We start from the raw sequence: 14,641 nt of genomic DNA on the forward strand, positions 1-14,641 counted from the left end.
AGGGACACCAGGGTTAATGTGGTTGAGGGTGTATATTTCTTGACAGTCATCAAATATTTTGACTTGGGTCAATATCCAAAATCGTGTCATTCTCAAACTGCCAAAATTACAAAAAGATTTAATTTCAGATATCTAGTTAAAGTTTTATTGTAATTATTACACTTCTGCAAGGACATGATTGTACTCGCTGTATAAATGTAGATATATCAATGATTAAGAAACAAATCAATTTTATTCAACTTTCCTTTTATATAGGCTATACTATGTGTCCTTTCCATCTTTGCAGGGGGGCTATTAAGGCATAGCTAATAGCTTATTGATACACATTGTACAGTATATACCAAATGAATGCTATTCATCAACCCAGTAATACTAAGACCTCCATAATCAAACATTTGTGTGGCTGAACATTAATTTAATTTGGCTGACTAGAAAGAAAGTGAATGAAATGATTGTCTATCATGTGTGATAGAGCCTTTATTGTTGCCAAAAGGCTTCAAGTTCATACATAGATTGTTATGATGATTGTGATATCCCAGAGTCAAATACAAAACATGGGATAATTGCGCTTTGACTAACAAATGTTCTGCCCTGACTTTTCTACCATTATGACAAGTGATAATAAAGCAAACACTAAAACATTAAAATATTTAGTTTGTATTCCTGACTGATTTAAATTAGAACTCCAAACAAACTGGATTGCCTTGCCCAGAGCCCTGATGTAGTCTACAAACATCAGTTTGTTCTCAACCTTTTCAGACGCGACAATTAAGTATTTGGAATTGTATGCGCGTGCACGCACGAACCGTGCGCGAGGTAATAATTATCTCTGGAATAAACACGTGACCAGAGGATTTGCTCAGCAGTTAACGAAAGGGTTAAAGTACAAAATCCTATTAGTCGTCTAGTCTTATTGGTTGCAGTTTAATCGAGTTGGACACTTTCATCACATGGTAGATGTTTCCCGGATGAGAACTCCCACTTCTCCGTTACTTTTCTACTACATGCTACTAGCCTACTACAGTAGGCCTACAGTCAGTAACAGACAGTTCACAGTAGGCTACTCTACACAGCAACAGCATGGATTTCATGACGGATCGGGACGTGCAAAAGGTATAACACGTGGAGACAGTTTGTTGAATTATTACATTTATTATGCAAGTATAGTGAACTCAAAGGACCGCAATATAAGCTCTCGTGCTTTTTTTTTGTTGTACTTGTGTTGTATGATTATCCATTCCTTTTGACAAATTAAAAGGGCAAGGCCTATTGAGCTACAGCGATGGGAGGTCACGGACGAGGGCTGAGACCGAGTTAAATTAAACAATTTCCTTCCGCGCGTGGCGTGTGTGTGTGTGTGTGTGTGCGGCTGTGCGCGCGCATGTTTGTGTGTGTGACTGTCGGGGGGGGGGGGGGGGGGTGGAATAGCAGATCAATTCAATAATAACTAGCCTACATACATTAGATTGTACATGATGATTTAAGTCGTATAATAATTTGTAGTGACGTTTATCCCGGGGAGGTAGGCCTAGAATATACAGTCATTTCGGGTTAGGTAGATCCTCATCATCACACTGTTTATGAACGGCTTTATCTGTCATCATCACAACAGTGGGAAGAGGACGGCTATGTGGTCCTGGAGGGCCTCCTGACCTCAGATGAGTGTGATGAACTGAAGCAGAGGATGGCAGAGATAGTGGACCAGATGGATGTACCAGAACATTGTCGGATCACATTCTCCACGGATCAGGAGGAGCAACTCAAGTCACAGGTAAACTATGCTGTATCTCTATTACCAGTGCATGGTTTTCAACCCTTTTCATATCATGGCCCATTCTTTATTCTGCATTTGAGCCATGCACACGGACCACCTGATGACATTTAGCTTTGCAGACCCAAAACTAAAGAATATGTCCACATTTCCAAGCTGTATTGATGTTGGTAGGAGAGATAACTTCAGGCAATTGAGGCAAAAGTTGATCAAAATAACAATTCTTCTTATACATTCTCTAATTGTGTAGACTTCCTGTAAATTAAGTAATGCAGATGTTTAATAATAATTGAACTCTTGAGAGATCAAGAGATATCCACTATAATATAAGGGTCCATTTGGATACCAACTCCATCATTTAGCTGGAGACCACCTGGAATCCCTTTGACTCTGAGGACCCCTGGTGGTCGCCGGATGACTGGTTGAAAACCACTGCTGTATACAGTACGAGTCCGCTGGTGATTACTAGACTTGTTACTTTATTTTAACTCTTTTTCTCCATCCTTTCATGTATATGCACTTAAAAGATGCAGGTAAGACTGCCATGTTGTACTCAGTAGCCTAATGCAAATCCTCTTCTTAAAGCTGCAGTCCATAACTTTAATGGCCTATACCCATTACCCGGGGTTTGAGAGACATATTTCTACCGCTCATCCAAGAGACAATCCTCACTTGACCAGTTGTACTGCTGGTCAACCAGTAAGGGTTCTACACGACACCATGGACTAACTTCTCTTCCATTGAGACATCTCAGACTAATATAGTACTATTAACATACTCTATATAGAGCGCCCCCTTCCAGGGCACCGGAAGAAAATTTCCCATTAATTTTCCCATAGAAGTTTCAGAAAGTATTTATTTAAAGACCTTTAAGCCTCAGACAAAGCCAACTCGGATGATGACAAATCATGACAATTAACACGTTTTTTTGGGGTGAACACTTTATTTTTATTTAATTATTTGTCCGACCCAAAGAATTGTTTTATTGTCATGAATTGTCATCATCTGAGTTGGTTTTGTCCGAGGCTTTAAAGGTATTGTTTGAAACGTCTATGGAAAAATTTATGGAAAATAATCTTGTGGTGCCCTCGTCGTTCTGCCCTCGACGCTCAATAGAGCATCGCAGTCCCGCCCCCTCGAGAGACCCGGGAAAAAAATCCCCGTTCATTTTCCTCACAGACCTTTCAGAAAGTATTTATTTAAAGACGTTTACGCCGTGGCGTAGACAAAGCCAACTCTTGTCGTGACAAATCATGACAATTAACACAATGTTTTGAGCCAAACAAAAAAAAATAACGGCAGGTTACAACACTTTTATTGTTGTTTTTCTTCTTTGTAATTATTTGTTTGGTCCAAAATATTGTGTTTGTTGTCGTGATTTGTCACGACTCAAGTTGGCTTCGTACGGCACTTAAAAGGTCTTTAAATAAATACTTTTTGCAATGTCTATGGGAAAAATGCATTGGGATTAATTTCCTGGGTCTGGCGTCGTCATGAAAGGGGGCGGGACTGCGACTCCCTAGGTTAACAAGAAATTGTATTAATTCAAATAGAATAATAGAATAGCTTTAAACCCTAATTAGTTGACCAGTGTGTCCCCATGGCTTTATACTACTGCTAGTATTTCCATCTGATCTGGTTGTATGTAGTGGTGGAAAGTAAGAAAGTACACAACAATTTTGAGGAATTGTTACTTTACTTGAATATTTCCAATTTTTCTAGCCTCACAGCTAGAAGGTACTGGATTCGATTCCCACTGGGGGCGTGTTCTCTCCTCCGCGTCATCAGTGCCCATAACCGAGGCGGGGTTGGCGAATGGGCCTTTCTGTGTGGAGTTTGCATGTTCTCCCCGTGTCCCTTACCCCCTTTCTGAAACTAGCTCCTTGTCACTCGCCCTACACACTTCCACTTGGTTTGAGCATACATATATAAATCATAGAGACGGCACTGGATGGGAGGGGAATCCCAGTGCCGTCTCTATTATTTATATATCTATGCTCAAACCGAGTGAAAGTGTGTAGGACGAGTGGTGATGAGCTAGTTTAAAAAAGCCCTAGAGGGTAGGTTCCCACACAAACAACTTGCAGTAATCCTGGTCTCTAAACTACCTCCGCTTGGCCAGCGCCTGATGGAGGGAAAGGAACTGGTTGGAATAACGTGTTCCTTCCGTGCGCTACGTCGGGCCTAGGAAACTCTCCCCTGTCAAGTGAAAAGAAGTAGCTTGGACTCCTCATGCATAGAAGCATAGGCAGCATGAGGTCAGTCCGCTGCCCCCCCCCCCCCCCCCCCCCCAGGTTGGAAGAGGAAGTATTAGATAATTGACACTGGGTGAAAAAAATGGGTTGCAAAATCGTGGGATGAAAAAAAAGAAAAGAAAAAAAAGACTGAATCACAGCAGCCATGTGGATATACAGTATAATAGCTCGTCCCTCACATGTGATATTCTTGAATGCATTTGTCTGACCTTAACTGTCCTATAGTACTATATTCCTGTGCCAAGTCTTATCAGTCTGCCTATGTCTTATCTCTGTGTTGCGTTGATGTATCGGGTACATAATACATAAACTATCTGTCCTGCAGGGAAATGCTGACTATTTCATTACCAGTGGAGATAAGATCCGTTTTTTCTTTGAGAAAGGAGTTTTTGGTGAAAAAGGTGAGCACAAGCCTATTACGATTCTTCAACAGTTTCTTTAAATTAAGGCCAGATATCAAATTTAATGGATAAATCATTGCTTAACTTATAGGAGAATTCATCGTTTCAAAACAAAAGTCCCTGAATAAAGTTGGACACGGTGAGTTTATCACAGAATGTTTGCTATTTTGTGGAATAAAGATATTTTACGTAACTGAAATGACAATAAAAATATAGCATAATGCTTTTTTTTACCTGTTACCTGTAGCTCTCCATGCCCATGAGCATGTGTTCAAAAAGGTTACGCATTCACCTCAAATTCAGGTGAGTTAGCTGTCAGCTTTATCACAATAGCAATTGATATTCTGTATATTCAACACTGATATGGAATGTAAACACTCTCCTATAGGGTATCGCTAAGAAGCTGAGTCTTCAAAGCCCTGTGATATTGCAAAGCATGTACATTTTTAAGGTAATGCATGTGTCATCTATTTTCTAACCTCATTCATTCTCTCACCTCAGAGAAACGTTTAATGGTGTTAATGCTGCATTCACACTAGCAGTGACGACGCAATTTGTTCTACTCACAGTGAAGCATCAAACAATCATATTCCATTCCCTTTCTCTCTCTCCCACAACTCCTGCTCCGTTCCGTGAATGGGAAAAACCTCATTGTTGCCGTTAAGTTGCTATTTAACCCTTACCCTACCCAGAACGTATGCAGTCAGTGTGGCTTGGGCAACACTTCAATGGAGACTGCCGAAATTACCACTCTTTGGCAGTTTTGTAGCCCATCCATCACTGATAATAATATGAACGCAGCATAACACTGTCTCTAAATTATGCTATCTCAGCTTATTATGTACCACAACATTGAAGACAATGTTCACTTTCTTTTCTTCCTCCCTTTTCAGCAACCGGGGATTGGTGGGGAGGGTAAGCAAACAGCCACGATAAACAAAAGAAAACTGATGGACCCAATTATAACCTCGATGTCACAGTCATCCTACTTTTATACACCATCGTAGGACAGTTCGCATGAAAATAGCAGATTTTTAACCTTATACATCATGTCTCATTGTGACGTGTTGTGTTCTTATACTTTAGACCCGATATTTATTTATTTAGGAATTGTATTATTATTTAAATACCTTCGCCTATGATGACAAAATAGTGATCGGATTGAAAGTGGATAGCAGGAAAACTAGAATGTAATGAATTAGTAGGTAACAGGTTGTGCTCTGTGTCTTAGTGACTCCGCACCAAGACGCCACCTTCCTCTATACAGAGCCACTGCACAGAGTGCTGGGCCTGTGGATCGCCTTAGAGGATGCCACTCTTAACAACGGCTGCCTCTGGTTCATCCCAGGATCACAAAACAGTAAGCTTAAAATCAGAATAAAACTGATTGCTTTTTTTGTTTTGCTTGATATTGATACAAATTAACCCATCAATCGCTGCATACTTGCCATACAGGTGGTAGCTTTGTCCCACCAACCACCTTGGTTTCACCAATGTTATTCCTAGTTTCTATAGTAAAGTGTACATCACACCATTGACGTTTTATGGTATGGTTAGGCAGAAACCTAATATTTCATTTGTTGAGCTTGTAGATCTGCTATGTTTGAGGGGCGCTAGCCCATCCTATGTCCAGCTTTGAGGAAATTGTGCTTGGCCGGAATGAGATGTTGTATGATGATAAGAGCACCCCTCACTTCACACGGGTGTGCTTTTTTAAATGTATATATTTTGGGGAAATAAACATTATATAACGAGTAACAACTTGCTCTCCTTTTCTCAGTTGGCGTCTCTCGGCGAATGGTACGCACTCCAAAAGGCACCTATCCCCTGACAGACTTTACTGGCAAAGAACAGACCTATGATGAGGAGAAGTTCATTGCCGCTCCTGTTAAAAAAGGTAAGTGAGGTTATTCATTTCCTAAGCTTATAAGGGGTAAGTAACATAGAGAAGTATGTGAAATGCATTTGTAACTTAAATGTGGTTTTATTAGAGACTTTGTTAAATGACACCTCAATATTATTTGGAATTTATATTTCATTGACGCTTGAAATTCTGTCAATCTGGGTTACAAAATTGTGGGATAAAACGTGTGTGTATACACACACACACACACAAGATGTGCAGGAGCCCGTTCTTCAATCTCATTTCTCTACCAAATAAACGTCATCCACTCATTGTTGAAAAATTGCAGATCTGCTATTCTATTGTTATATTATTTTCAATTATTTATGTTTGGAAATAGATCTTTTGTGGGATTAATTTATCTCATTAATCTCTTATCTGATATTTGGTCGTTAACACATGGATTGGATGCCAGATTAAAAGTTTGGTGAACCATGTGAGGTATAAATAGGACGTGTGTGTTCAGGTGGGGTGGTGCTGATCGATGGTCAGGTAGTGCATCGCAGTGCTCAGAACACCTCTGAAGATTCTCGCCATGTCTACACGTTCCACCTCATGGAGTCCCAGAACACCCGATGGAGCCCTGACAACTGGTGAGGAACAACGCACATTTTTATACTGAATTGTGCATTTACAGATTAATCACAATGGGTATACTATATTTGTGGGATTTATTTTCATGTGCGGTTCCAACTCTTAACTAATTAATAATGAATAAAATGATTTGGTCTTCAAAGGTTGCAGCCCACAGAGGACCTTCCTTTTCCAGCGCTCTACACTAAATGAAGATGTTTCGCATTTTCTACTAGTTCTGGGACATAATCGAGATCTTCTCTTTTCTGAAGATGGAACAGTATTGTCCCCCGCCAAACTTTCAGCCTTGACAGTTTTTAAAAGGCGTGTAAGTGATATTTCTTTGTTAAAATAAGTTTTCAATCGGATATACATTGGATAGAATTGGTATCCTGAAGAGCTGGTGAGACAGGGAAACCCCCGTTACTGAACACACACTCTATAGAGCGCCGCAGTCCCGCCCCCTTTCAGAAAAGCGAGTGGCCCAGGAAATGAAACCCCGCGGCGTAACCGTCTTTAAATAAATTATATTAGAAGTGCCGATGGGAGAATGCATTGGGGTTTCATTTCCTGGGCCACTCGCTTTTCTGAGAGGGGGCGGGACTGCGGCGCTCTATAACGTTGGAATATAGAGCTTTAACATTTTAACAAAAATAAATCACGTACACACCCTTTAACAGAACACTACAAACATCCTGAGTCAACACTAGGAATGGACGTACTAATTAACGCTAATTTACATTCCTGATCAATTTGAATGTTTTTTTTTGTACATTATAAAGTTGTCAAAAACATATTCTTCTAGTTTAATAAATAAGTTCAAACTGTTACATAGATACTGTATACTATTTTCATACATTATATTTCCCAAGAAAATATGGTCAATATCCCTATTCTAAATAATTTCCAATTTTGTGTCCGACCAGCGAGGTGTCAAGTGATGAAATCTATTTAATGACATGCCCAAAATAGGTATGCCATGTTGAATAGATGAAATAGTTGGGCAAGTTCAGTTGAACATCTATTTATGTATATGGACCCATCAGACACTGGGTTTATTTCCATCTACATGCATGTTATTTCAAGACATTGATTAAAACACAGCTACATCTTTATCTACTGTAATATGTGGGCAAGGAAAAAACAAACAGCAATTGTTTGTAAGAAGGAAAGAACAATGCAAGCACAAATGGACAAACCGTTAAACTCGAAGATGTTAATGTGTTATAGTGAAAAGCCTTTTCAGTTACAATGATCAGTGACAGTCTATTAAATCTATTTTATGTAAATTCAAACTAATCTCAAACCAGACATGAATGTGATTAATATCAATTCCTATTTTCTGTAAACTAAATGAAGTATTTAAGCACAAAAGTCTTTAATGATGCACATGCAATTCCAATTTCAGACAAATGTAAGTGGCAAGTTAAAACATACTGAAAAGGCATAAATGTTAATAAATGTTATAACCACATTAGAAAATATCAACTTCTACAGATGAAGGTTAAACCAAATACATTGGTTTCATGCAAAAGAAGGAAATTAAATAAGGTAAATAGCCTGAGGAGAGTTGAGCATATCTACCCACAAAATAAATACCAAGCAATATGTTTTTAATATTAACTATTGCTGAACAAGTTTGACAAAATTAATTTTAACTCAAAACATCCGTTTTGACTGACTTGTTGGGACGTGTGGGATTTAAGGGCTCTCTGTCACAATAAGGAAATCTCTCAATATACACACAGAGGGTCCATAGAAATAAATTATTTTAACCTGAAAACAAAAATGCATGTTACAGTATGTGATTTCACATTCATTTCATTTCATCATGCAAGAGGATAATCATTTGCCGCCATCATCCAGCCCTGGTAACAAACTGAAAAGGGCTACTCTGTCAGATACCATGCATTTTGACTACCTACACGGTACTAAATGATAGAAAATATGGATATTAAGGCAAATATGTCCAGTAGTCAGTCCTTCAAATTGCCATGATAGGCAAAAACAATATATTATAATCACATTAAATGGCTCATAACAAAACAACTTCAAGAAGCTCACTTTAAATAATGTTCTTCAAAGGCTATAGAAAAGCATACATCCTTTTGCAGACAGGACAAGATCGAAAAGAACAAACAAAAACATCAACATTGGTCATCTAACATAATCCAACATCCATAATCCCATGATTGTACAGTCTGTCCAAAACTGTTACTTTAAAGCACATGTGAAGTGAGGGGCGCTCTAATCATCATACATCATCTCATTCTGGCCAATCACAATTAGCGTCCTCACCTTTATCTTCAATATGTACTTTACTCAGCCAATCAAATCATCGCTATGGGGTGATCAGCCTATCAAAAAAACCACAAAAAGTTAAAATATGGAGATGAGGTTTCTGCCTGACAGAAACTATATGTGGAAAGTACATTTTGGCATGTTGCTAAAGTTCATCTCCTGTTGGATATTTCAGGAGTTTGTGGGGTCAGTGGCACAGACCTGTGACCCACAAAGAAACTCCAAACGTCTGCATCAATAGAGACATAACTCAAGCAATAGTATTTAGCAAGCCCAGTGGTTCTCAAACGTTTTGAAGGCCCCCCATAACTCTTTGAGTGTACAGATGGAACCGAATGGACCCATAAGGGGCTCCATTTGTACACTTGCAGAGCTACAGAATTCGTGGAATCCCTTAAAGGAACCCTGAGGGTCCCCACTTTGAGAACCGCAGATCTAACTCATCCTCTCGTGTACCTTAGGTTCAAACAATAATCCATAAGAAACCATTACTGAAATGATTTGTGAAAGAAACGGAACAGATTCCTGTCATGCTTATCAGCAACGAAAAAGGAAGGCAGTCCACACACACCGATCTTAAGCTCCCTTTTGGGATCTCAAGAACAGTGTGCGGACTGCCTTCCCTTTTCACTGTATGTATCTTTTGTTCACCTGTAGAATTTTTTGAGATGTGCATGCTTCCCTTTGTACTCTATTTATAATGCTTATCAGCAATCCCACACAGTAGAATTGTTAGTGCCATTTGTATTTGTTCTTGTATTATTAAATAAAACAAAGGGAATAATTACGCATCCCTTCCTTGTGGTAGTCAGGATGATTGCCCTTATGGAAACCCAGTGTTACATCAAGACTGAAATAGTGCCTCAACTTCACAGCTTATACAGAACAGTTCCCATATCCTTTCTCTTGATGACAAGGGTGCTCATTTCGTCGCTGTTGGGTGGAAATCTTGTTTGTCAAAAACCATTACTTTTCAGAAGATTCTGGAAAAAACAGAACCTGTGTTTACATGGATCCAATGAATGTAGTTATTATTTAGTCATAAGCTTTTGTCAATACTTTTCATTGGTTAAGTTGATAAAGCCCAAACAGACTCAACCACTTTGAACATGGTGTCCATATTTTCGGCATGTAATTATTGGCAAAACGGTTAAAACCTGTCAACTATTTTGCATGACACTGCCATACAATGTATATAAAATCACACCCGTGTGAAGTGAGGTGCACTCTTATTGTACATCATCATCACCGACATCTTACAGTTGAGAGTTGAAAGCCTCTTATATATATATATATACACAACATATAAATGTTTGTGTTACGCTATGTTTGTGTTTACACTATGATGTAAAATTGTCCATTGATTGTCAATGGGAATTTAATGTTTTTGTAGGACAAAGTTTGGGCACACGCACACTAAAAGCTGGACATAGCAGCGTAGCCCCCTCAAAAATAGGGCATTGACTTATGAAAAAAGTACGCACAGGGTTTCTGCCCGACAGCGACGATTTGTTTCATACAGGGCTCTACAAGTTCTACTATTGTGTTTTGCCACCTCTCTTCCTCTAGCACAGGCTAAGCAAGGGTTTATTTCTGCCCCTGTTGTCGTTTGTGCAGTAAGTCCAGTCCAGTCCAGTTTAGTCCAGTCAGACTCAGAGCATCAGCAGAACAAAGAGGTACAGTGGGAGGAGGAGGTTGTCTATCTGAGAGGTGTAGGCTTCTAGCATGGCCACCAATGAGATGGAGCCGACAATCCAGGAATAGGTGGAGTTGAGATTAATGCTCCCATCAAAGATGAGGAATATAGCCACAGCGATTATCTGGGCAAACACAGACGTAGCAGTCCCCTCCATGGTTTTCTTAGTGCCTGGCCAGCGGATTTCACCCATGGTACTGCCGCACACAGACGCAACAGTGTCTCCAATCCCCACGGCCAGAATTCCTGCGTAAGGCACCAAGCCGCCCGCCCCAGGTAGTATCCCCTTAGGAGCACACGGCCCAGGAAACAGCCATACGGGCAGCGACATACCGAGCAACAAGTAGATATGAGTCAAGATGAGGGGCCCAGAGTCCCGCTCATCCAGAAACAAGGTGAGCAGCTGCCTGAGGAGCTGTCCTAGAGGCCGGATCCGAAAGTACCGAACGTATTCCAAGAGCAAGAAGACCGCCAGGCAGCCCACGGATGCCACATGCAGCATTTGTCTGTCATACACGAGCCCTGGGACGTACGTGGCCACCACGATCAGATGGAAGTACTTCCTGACGACAGTCGAGGCTTGGTGCTTCTTAGAGCCAGACTGGCGTTGGTAGTTCTGGTGCAACACAACACATGTGGCCACGGTGGCCAGGAGCACCCAGTAGGCCAACAAGCAGAGTCTTCTGTCATTTAACATGACAAAATCCAACAGCCATATGAGCGGATGCTGTCGGATGAAAAGGGAGAGCCAGGGCATGAGGATTCCCAGTCCCAACACCGCGGTCATCATGTGGAAGAACAATGCGGACACCCAAGTCTCAGACTCCATGAAGCAGAAAAGCAGCGCAAAAAACACCCCCAGTAACAGCGATCCAACCACAACAACGGGCAGGAAATAGTTCACTGGATCACCTTTGACCTCCGCTAGGTTCAGGGAGCGCTTGATGAGCTGGTTGACGATGAAGCTGATTCCCCCAACGACGAGGAGGGCCTCCCCAGGCGAGAAGCTGCGTGGCAGCAGGTACAACACGATCAAGCTAAGGTAGACAAATATCAACAGAACCTCCAGCACCTCGATGACTTCAGATACCGTCAGTGTCTGTTTGGTTGTGTAAAAGATCGCGCTGCCCGCAATGCCTGCTATCACACAGGTATTTGTGGGCACCGGCCTGGTGACGCCCAGTGCAATCAGGGACAGGAACAAGGCCAGCATCATGCCCGTGACGGTGACCACGATGGAGAAGCGCTCAAAGTAGACGTTTCCTGAGGCGGCGCACCTTTCCCTCAGTACCAGGCCCATCAGGGGCATTACCATGGAGGCCGGGACAATGCCGCTGTTTGACGACGGACGGAACTTAAATACAGCACCGCCCGACCTAAGGAGGCGGTCCCATTTGTGCTGCACGTAGAAGGCCTGGATGAAAAGGGCTATGCTGGCCCAGGAGAGCTGGTTCCAGACAGCCATGTGGACACACAGGACCACGGCCAGAACCACGGTGGACTCCACCAATACGGGGTTGATCTGCATGGTGGCTGCAGTGTGGAGATGGGTAGAGGTTGAGGAGAGATCTGGGCGGATGTTCGGGAACCACTGATGCCCTCTTGTGTCACTTCCTCTCTGTAGCACACGTCATCGTTTGATAGCCACTGCAGATGTTTAGAGCTGTAAAATAATCAAAACAGAAAAGTTTCGTATTTATTCAAGGGGATTAAAATGTGATGGCATGCATTTTTAACAGAACAGTCAAGTGCAGTACCAGTTATCAGAGTACTCCTCCTAGGCCAGACTATGATGTCAGTCAACTATGATGTCAGTCATCTTGATTATTTGGGCTAAAACTGCAGACAGACAAAAAGACAGATAAACACACAAACAGACCTGTGGGATTTGATAGAACTTGGGAGACAGCTAACCTACTTGGTCACCACGCAGGTGGGGAAAGTCTTGCTAGCCGGGAGTACATGTACTACATGCTTTTATATGATGTAATTGCTGCGCATGTTGGAGTCTCAAGCTTATCACATTTTCTCACACGTTGGCATACTGGCGAAGCAGTACAAATGTTACACAAGGCTCAGCCAATGGGTTGGGTTAGCCAATCGCAGAAGCTGGAGCCCCACATGACAAATGGTTTGAAGCAGAGACGTGACACAAGTTTGAGGGTGTTCGGTTGGGTGATACGCCGGCGCCCCAGTTATGCCCAGGACAGACAGACAGACGGATACAGGTTTCACGAATACATGGATACTCATGCAGTACCCCTATTCAGAGTACTTGGAGGCCAGTCTATGATGTCAGTCATCTATGATGTCGACACGCACCAACTTGGGAGAGTTCTGTGATCTATGACAGCGGCACAAACTCTCCCACACACACACACACACACACACACAAACAAACACACACAGACAGACAGACAGACAGAGATTCCTGGAATGTATTATATGATGATAATTAAAAAAGAATCACACCCGTGTGAAGTGAGGGGCGCTTTTATCATCGTACATCATCATACATCATCTCATTCCGGCCAATCAGTTACATACTGTCTATATACTGTATACACACACGGTGCAGTTCCCGTTATCAGAGTACAGTACATGGGTACTATGATGTAATCTCCAAATGTGAGCATATCAAATGTCAGATACACACAGATGTACAGCGTCAGAATATTCTTGGAATTGATAGATAGTAGATACTAGATTTGAACGAAATAAATCCTTTGGGATTAATTAAGTATCTATCTAGAATAGAATAGCCAAATGCACCAGTTTATTCTGCGTTCCTGGCTGTTTGGGAGTAAAGAGTGTTGAATCAGGTCCAATGAGTCATCATATCATGGCTTATCATAAAAGTAAAACTGAACTTTGGTCAGCAGTGATGCTGATGTGATGACCATTCACCTATTTAACGAAAACCACACAACAATGGTGAACAGCGGAGACGGAAAGGAAAATGATTTGTCAACCTTTTGTTCTTCTGACTCAAGGTGAGAGCAGAGGCTGGAATTATACTGTCATCATGCACAGTGAAATCCTCAGTGTCCATTTTTAACTATGAGGAGGAGGTACATATGGAACCAAATGGAAATTTGGTTCCCTCTCATAGTTAATAGAGAATAGAGATGCAATGAAGCCACGGGTGCTGCGATCTAAAGGAAAGCATCTAGCTAAGTAAGCATCATAGAATCCAGCTGATTCTACCGAGTTAGCAGAACGTTACAGAAGAGCTAAACTCACATGCTGAAACCTTAGAGTATATATGAAACCCCCTTGTTTAACGAATGCGCACCAGTGCCGTTATACGTACCACATCCGATCCGTGCAGTGCTGTGTTCTCTGTTGTGATCTGGGAAACGAAGATGCCCGTTAGTTCTTGAGACAATATTCTCCTCTCCTCTCCTCTGTCAGCTGCCGTTCGTTCCTCACCAGGAGGAGGTGGCCATGTTTTTTTGACAGCCAAGTCACGTGGTGCACATACGTCACCAGGCTTTCCGCAGTACCTGTGGAAAGCTTAGAAAGCCCTCCTTTTATTTTAAATTTATTTATTTTTTAAGGATTTGTATTTTTCCCCCGCATGATGTAACATTATCTCCATCCACATCAATTTAACTCATTTCGTCATTTGGTCACAGACTGCTTAAAAAAAAAAAAAAAAAAGGGGGAAAAACATATCCCGGCCTGCTATTTTCCATTTCTTTTTTTTCTATAATGCACTATTGTTTATCTTACATCGTA

General features: G+C 41.4%; 2 protein-coding genes across 7 annotated transcripts; one reads left to right on the forward strand and one right to left on the reverse strand.

Annotated features, from left to right (window-relative positions):
* Positions 1–977: 977 nt before the first annotated feature.
* phyhd1 (phytanoyl-CoA dioxygenase domain containing 1) lies at positions 978–7,334 on the forward strand. Of its 2 annotated transcripts, XM_080756201.1 has the most exons (11): positions 978–1,113; positions 1,613–1,771; positions 4,352–4,427; positions 4,519–4,566; positions 4,675–4,730; positions 4,816–4,878; positions 5,321–5,342; positions 5,659–5,787; positions 6,208–6,324; positions 6,797–6,923; positions 7,068–7,334. In XM_080756201.1, the coding sequence occupies exons 1-11, from the start codon at positions 1,081–1,083 to the stop codon at positions 7,114–7,116; spliced, it is 879 nt and encodes a 292-aa protein (XP_080612327.1). In that variant the 5' UTR covers positions 978–1,080; the 3' UTR covers positions 7,117–7,334. The 2 variants fall into 2 exon arrangements, with proteins under 2 accessions (XP_080612327.1, XP_080612328.1); XM_080756202.1 differs by lacking the exon at positions 4,816–4,878.
* A 674-nt stretch (positions 7,335–8,008) lies between these two features.
* Positions 8,009–14,348, reverse strand: dolk (dolichol kinase). 5 transcript variants are annotated; one of them, XM_080756196.1, is made up of 3 exons: positions 14,214–14,348; positions 12,658–12,739; positions 8,009–12,563 (listed from the first exon to the last, which is right to left on the reverse strand). In XM_080756196.1, the coding sequence occupies exon 3, from the start codon at positions 12,426–12,428 to the stop codon at positions 10,857–10,859; it is 1,572 nt and encodes a 523-aa protein (XP_080612322.1). In that variant the 5' UTR covers positions 12,429–12,563; positions 12,658–12,739; positions 14,214–14,348; the 3' UTR covers positions 8,009–10,856. The 5 variants fall into 5 exon arrangements, with proteins under 5 accessions (XP_080612322.1, XP_080612325.1, XP_080612324.1 ...); XM_080756199.1 differs by lacking the exon at positions 14,214–14,348 and adding an exon at positions 13,161–14,188; XM_080756198.1 differs by lacking the exon at positions 12,658–12,739 and having other exon boundaries at positions 14,214–14,346.
* Between the last annotated feature and the right edge of the window lie 293 nt (positions 14,349–14,641).

Source organism: Protomyctophum bolini (genome assembly GCF_963924005.1).
Source record: "Protomyctophum bolini genome assembly, chromosome: 22".
Taxonomy (NCBI): Eukaryota; Metazoa; Chordata; class Actinopteri; order Myctophiformes; family Myctophidae; genus Protomyctophum; species Protomyctophum bolini.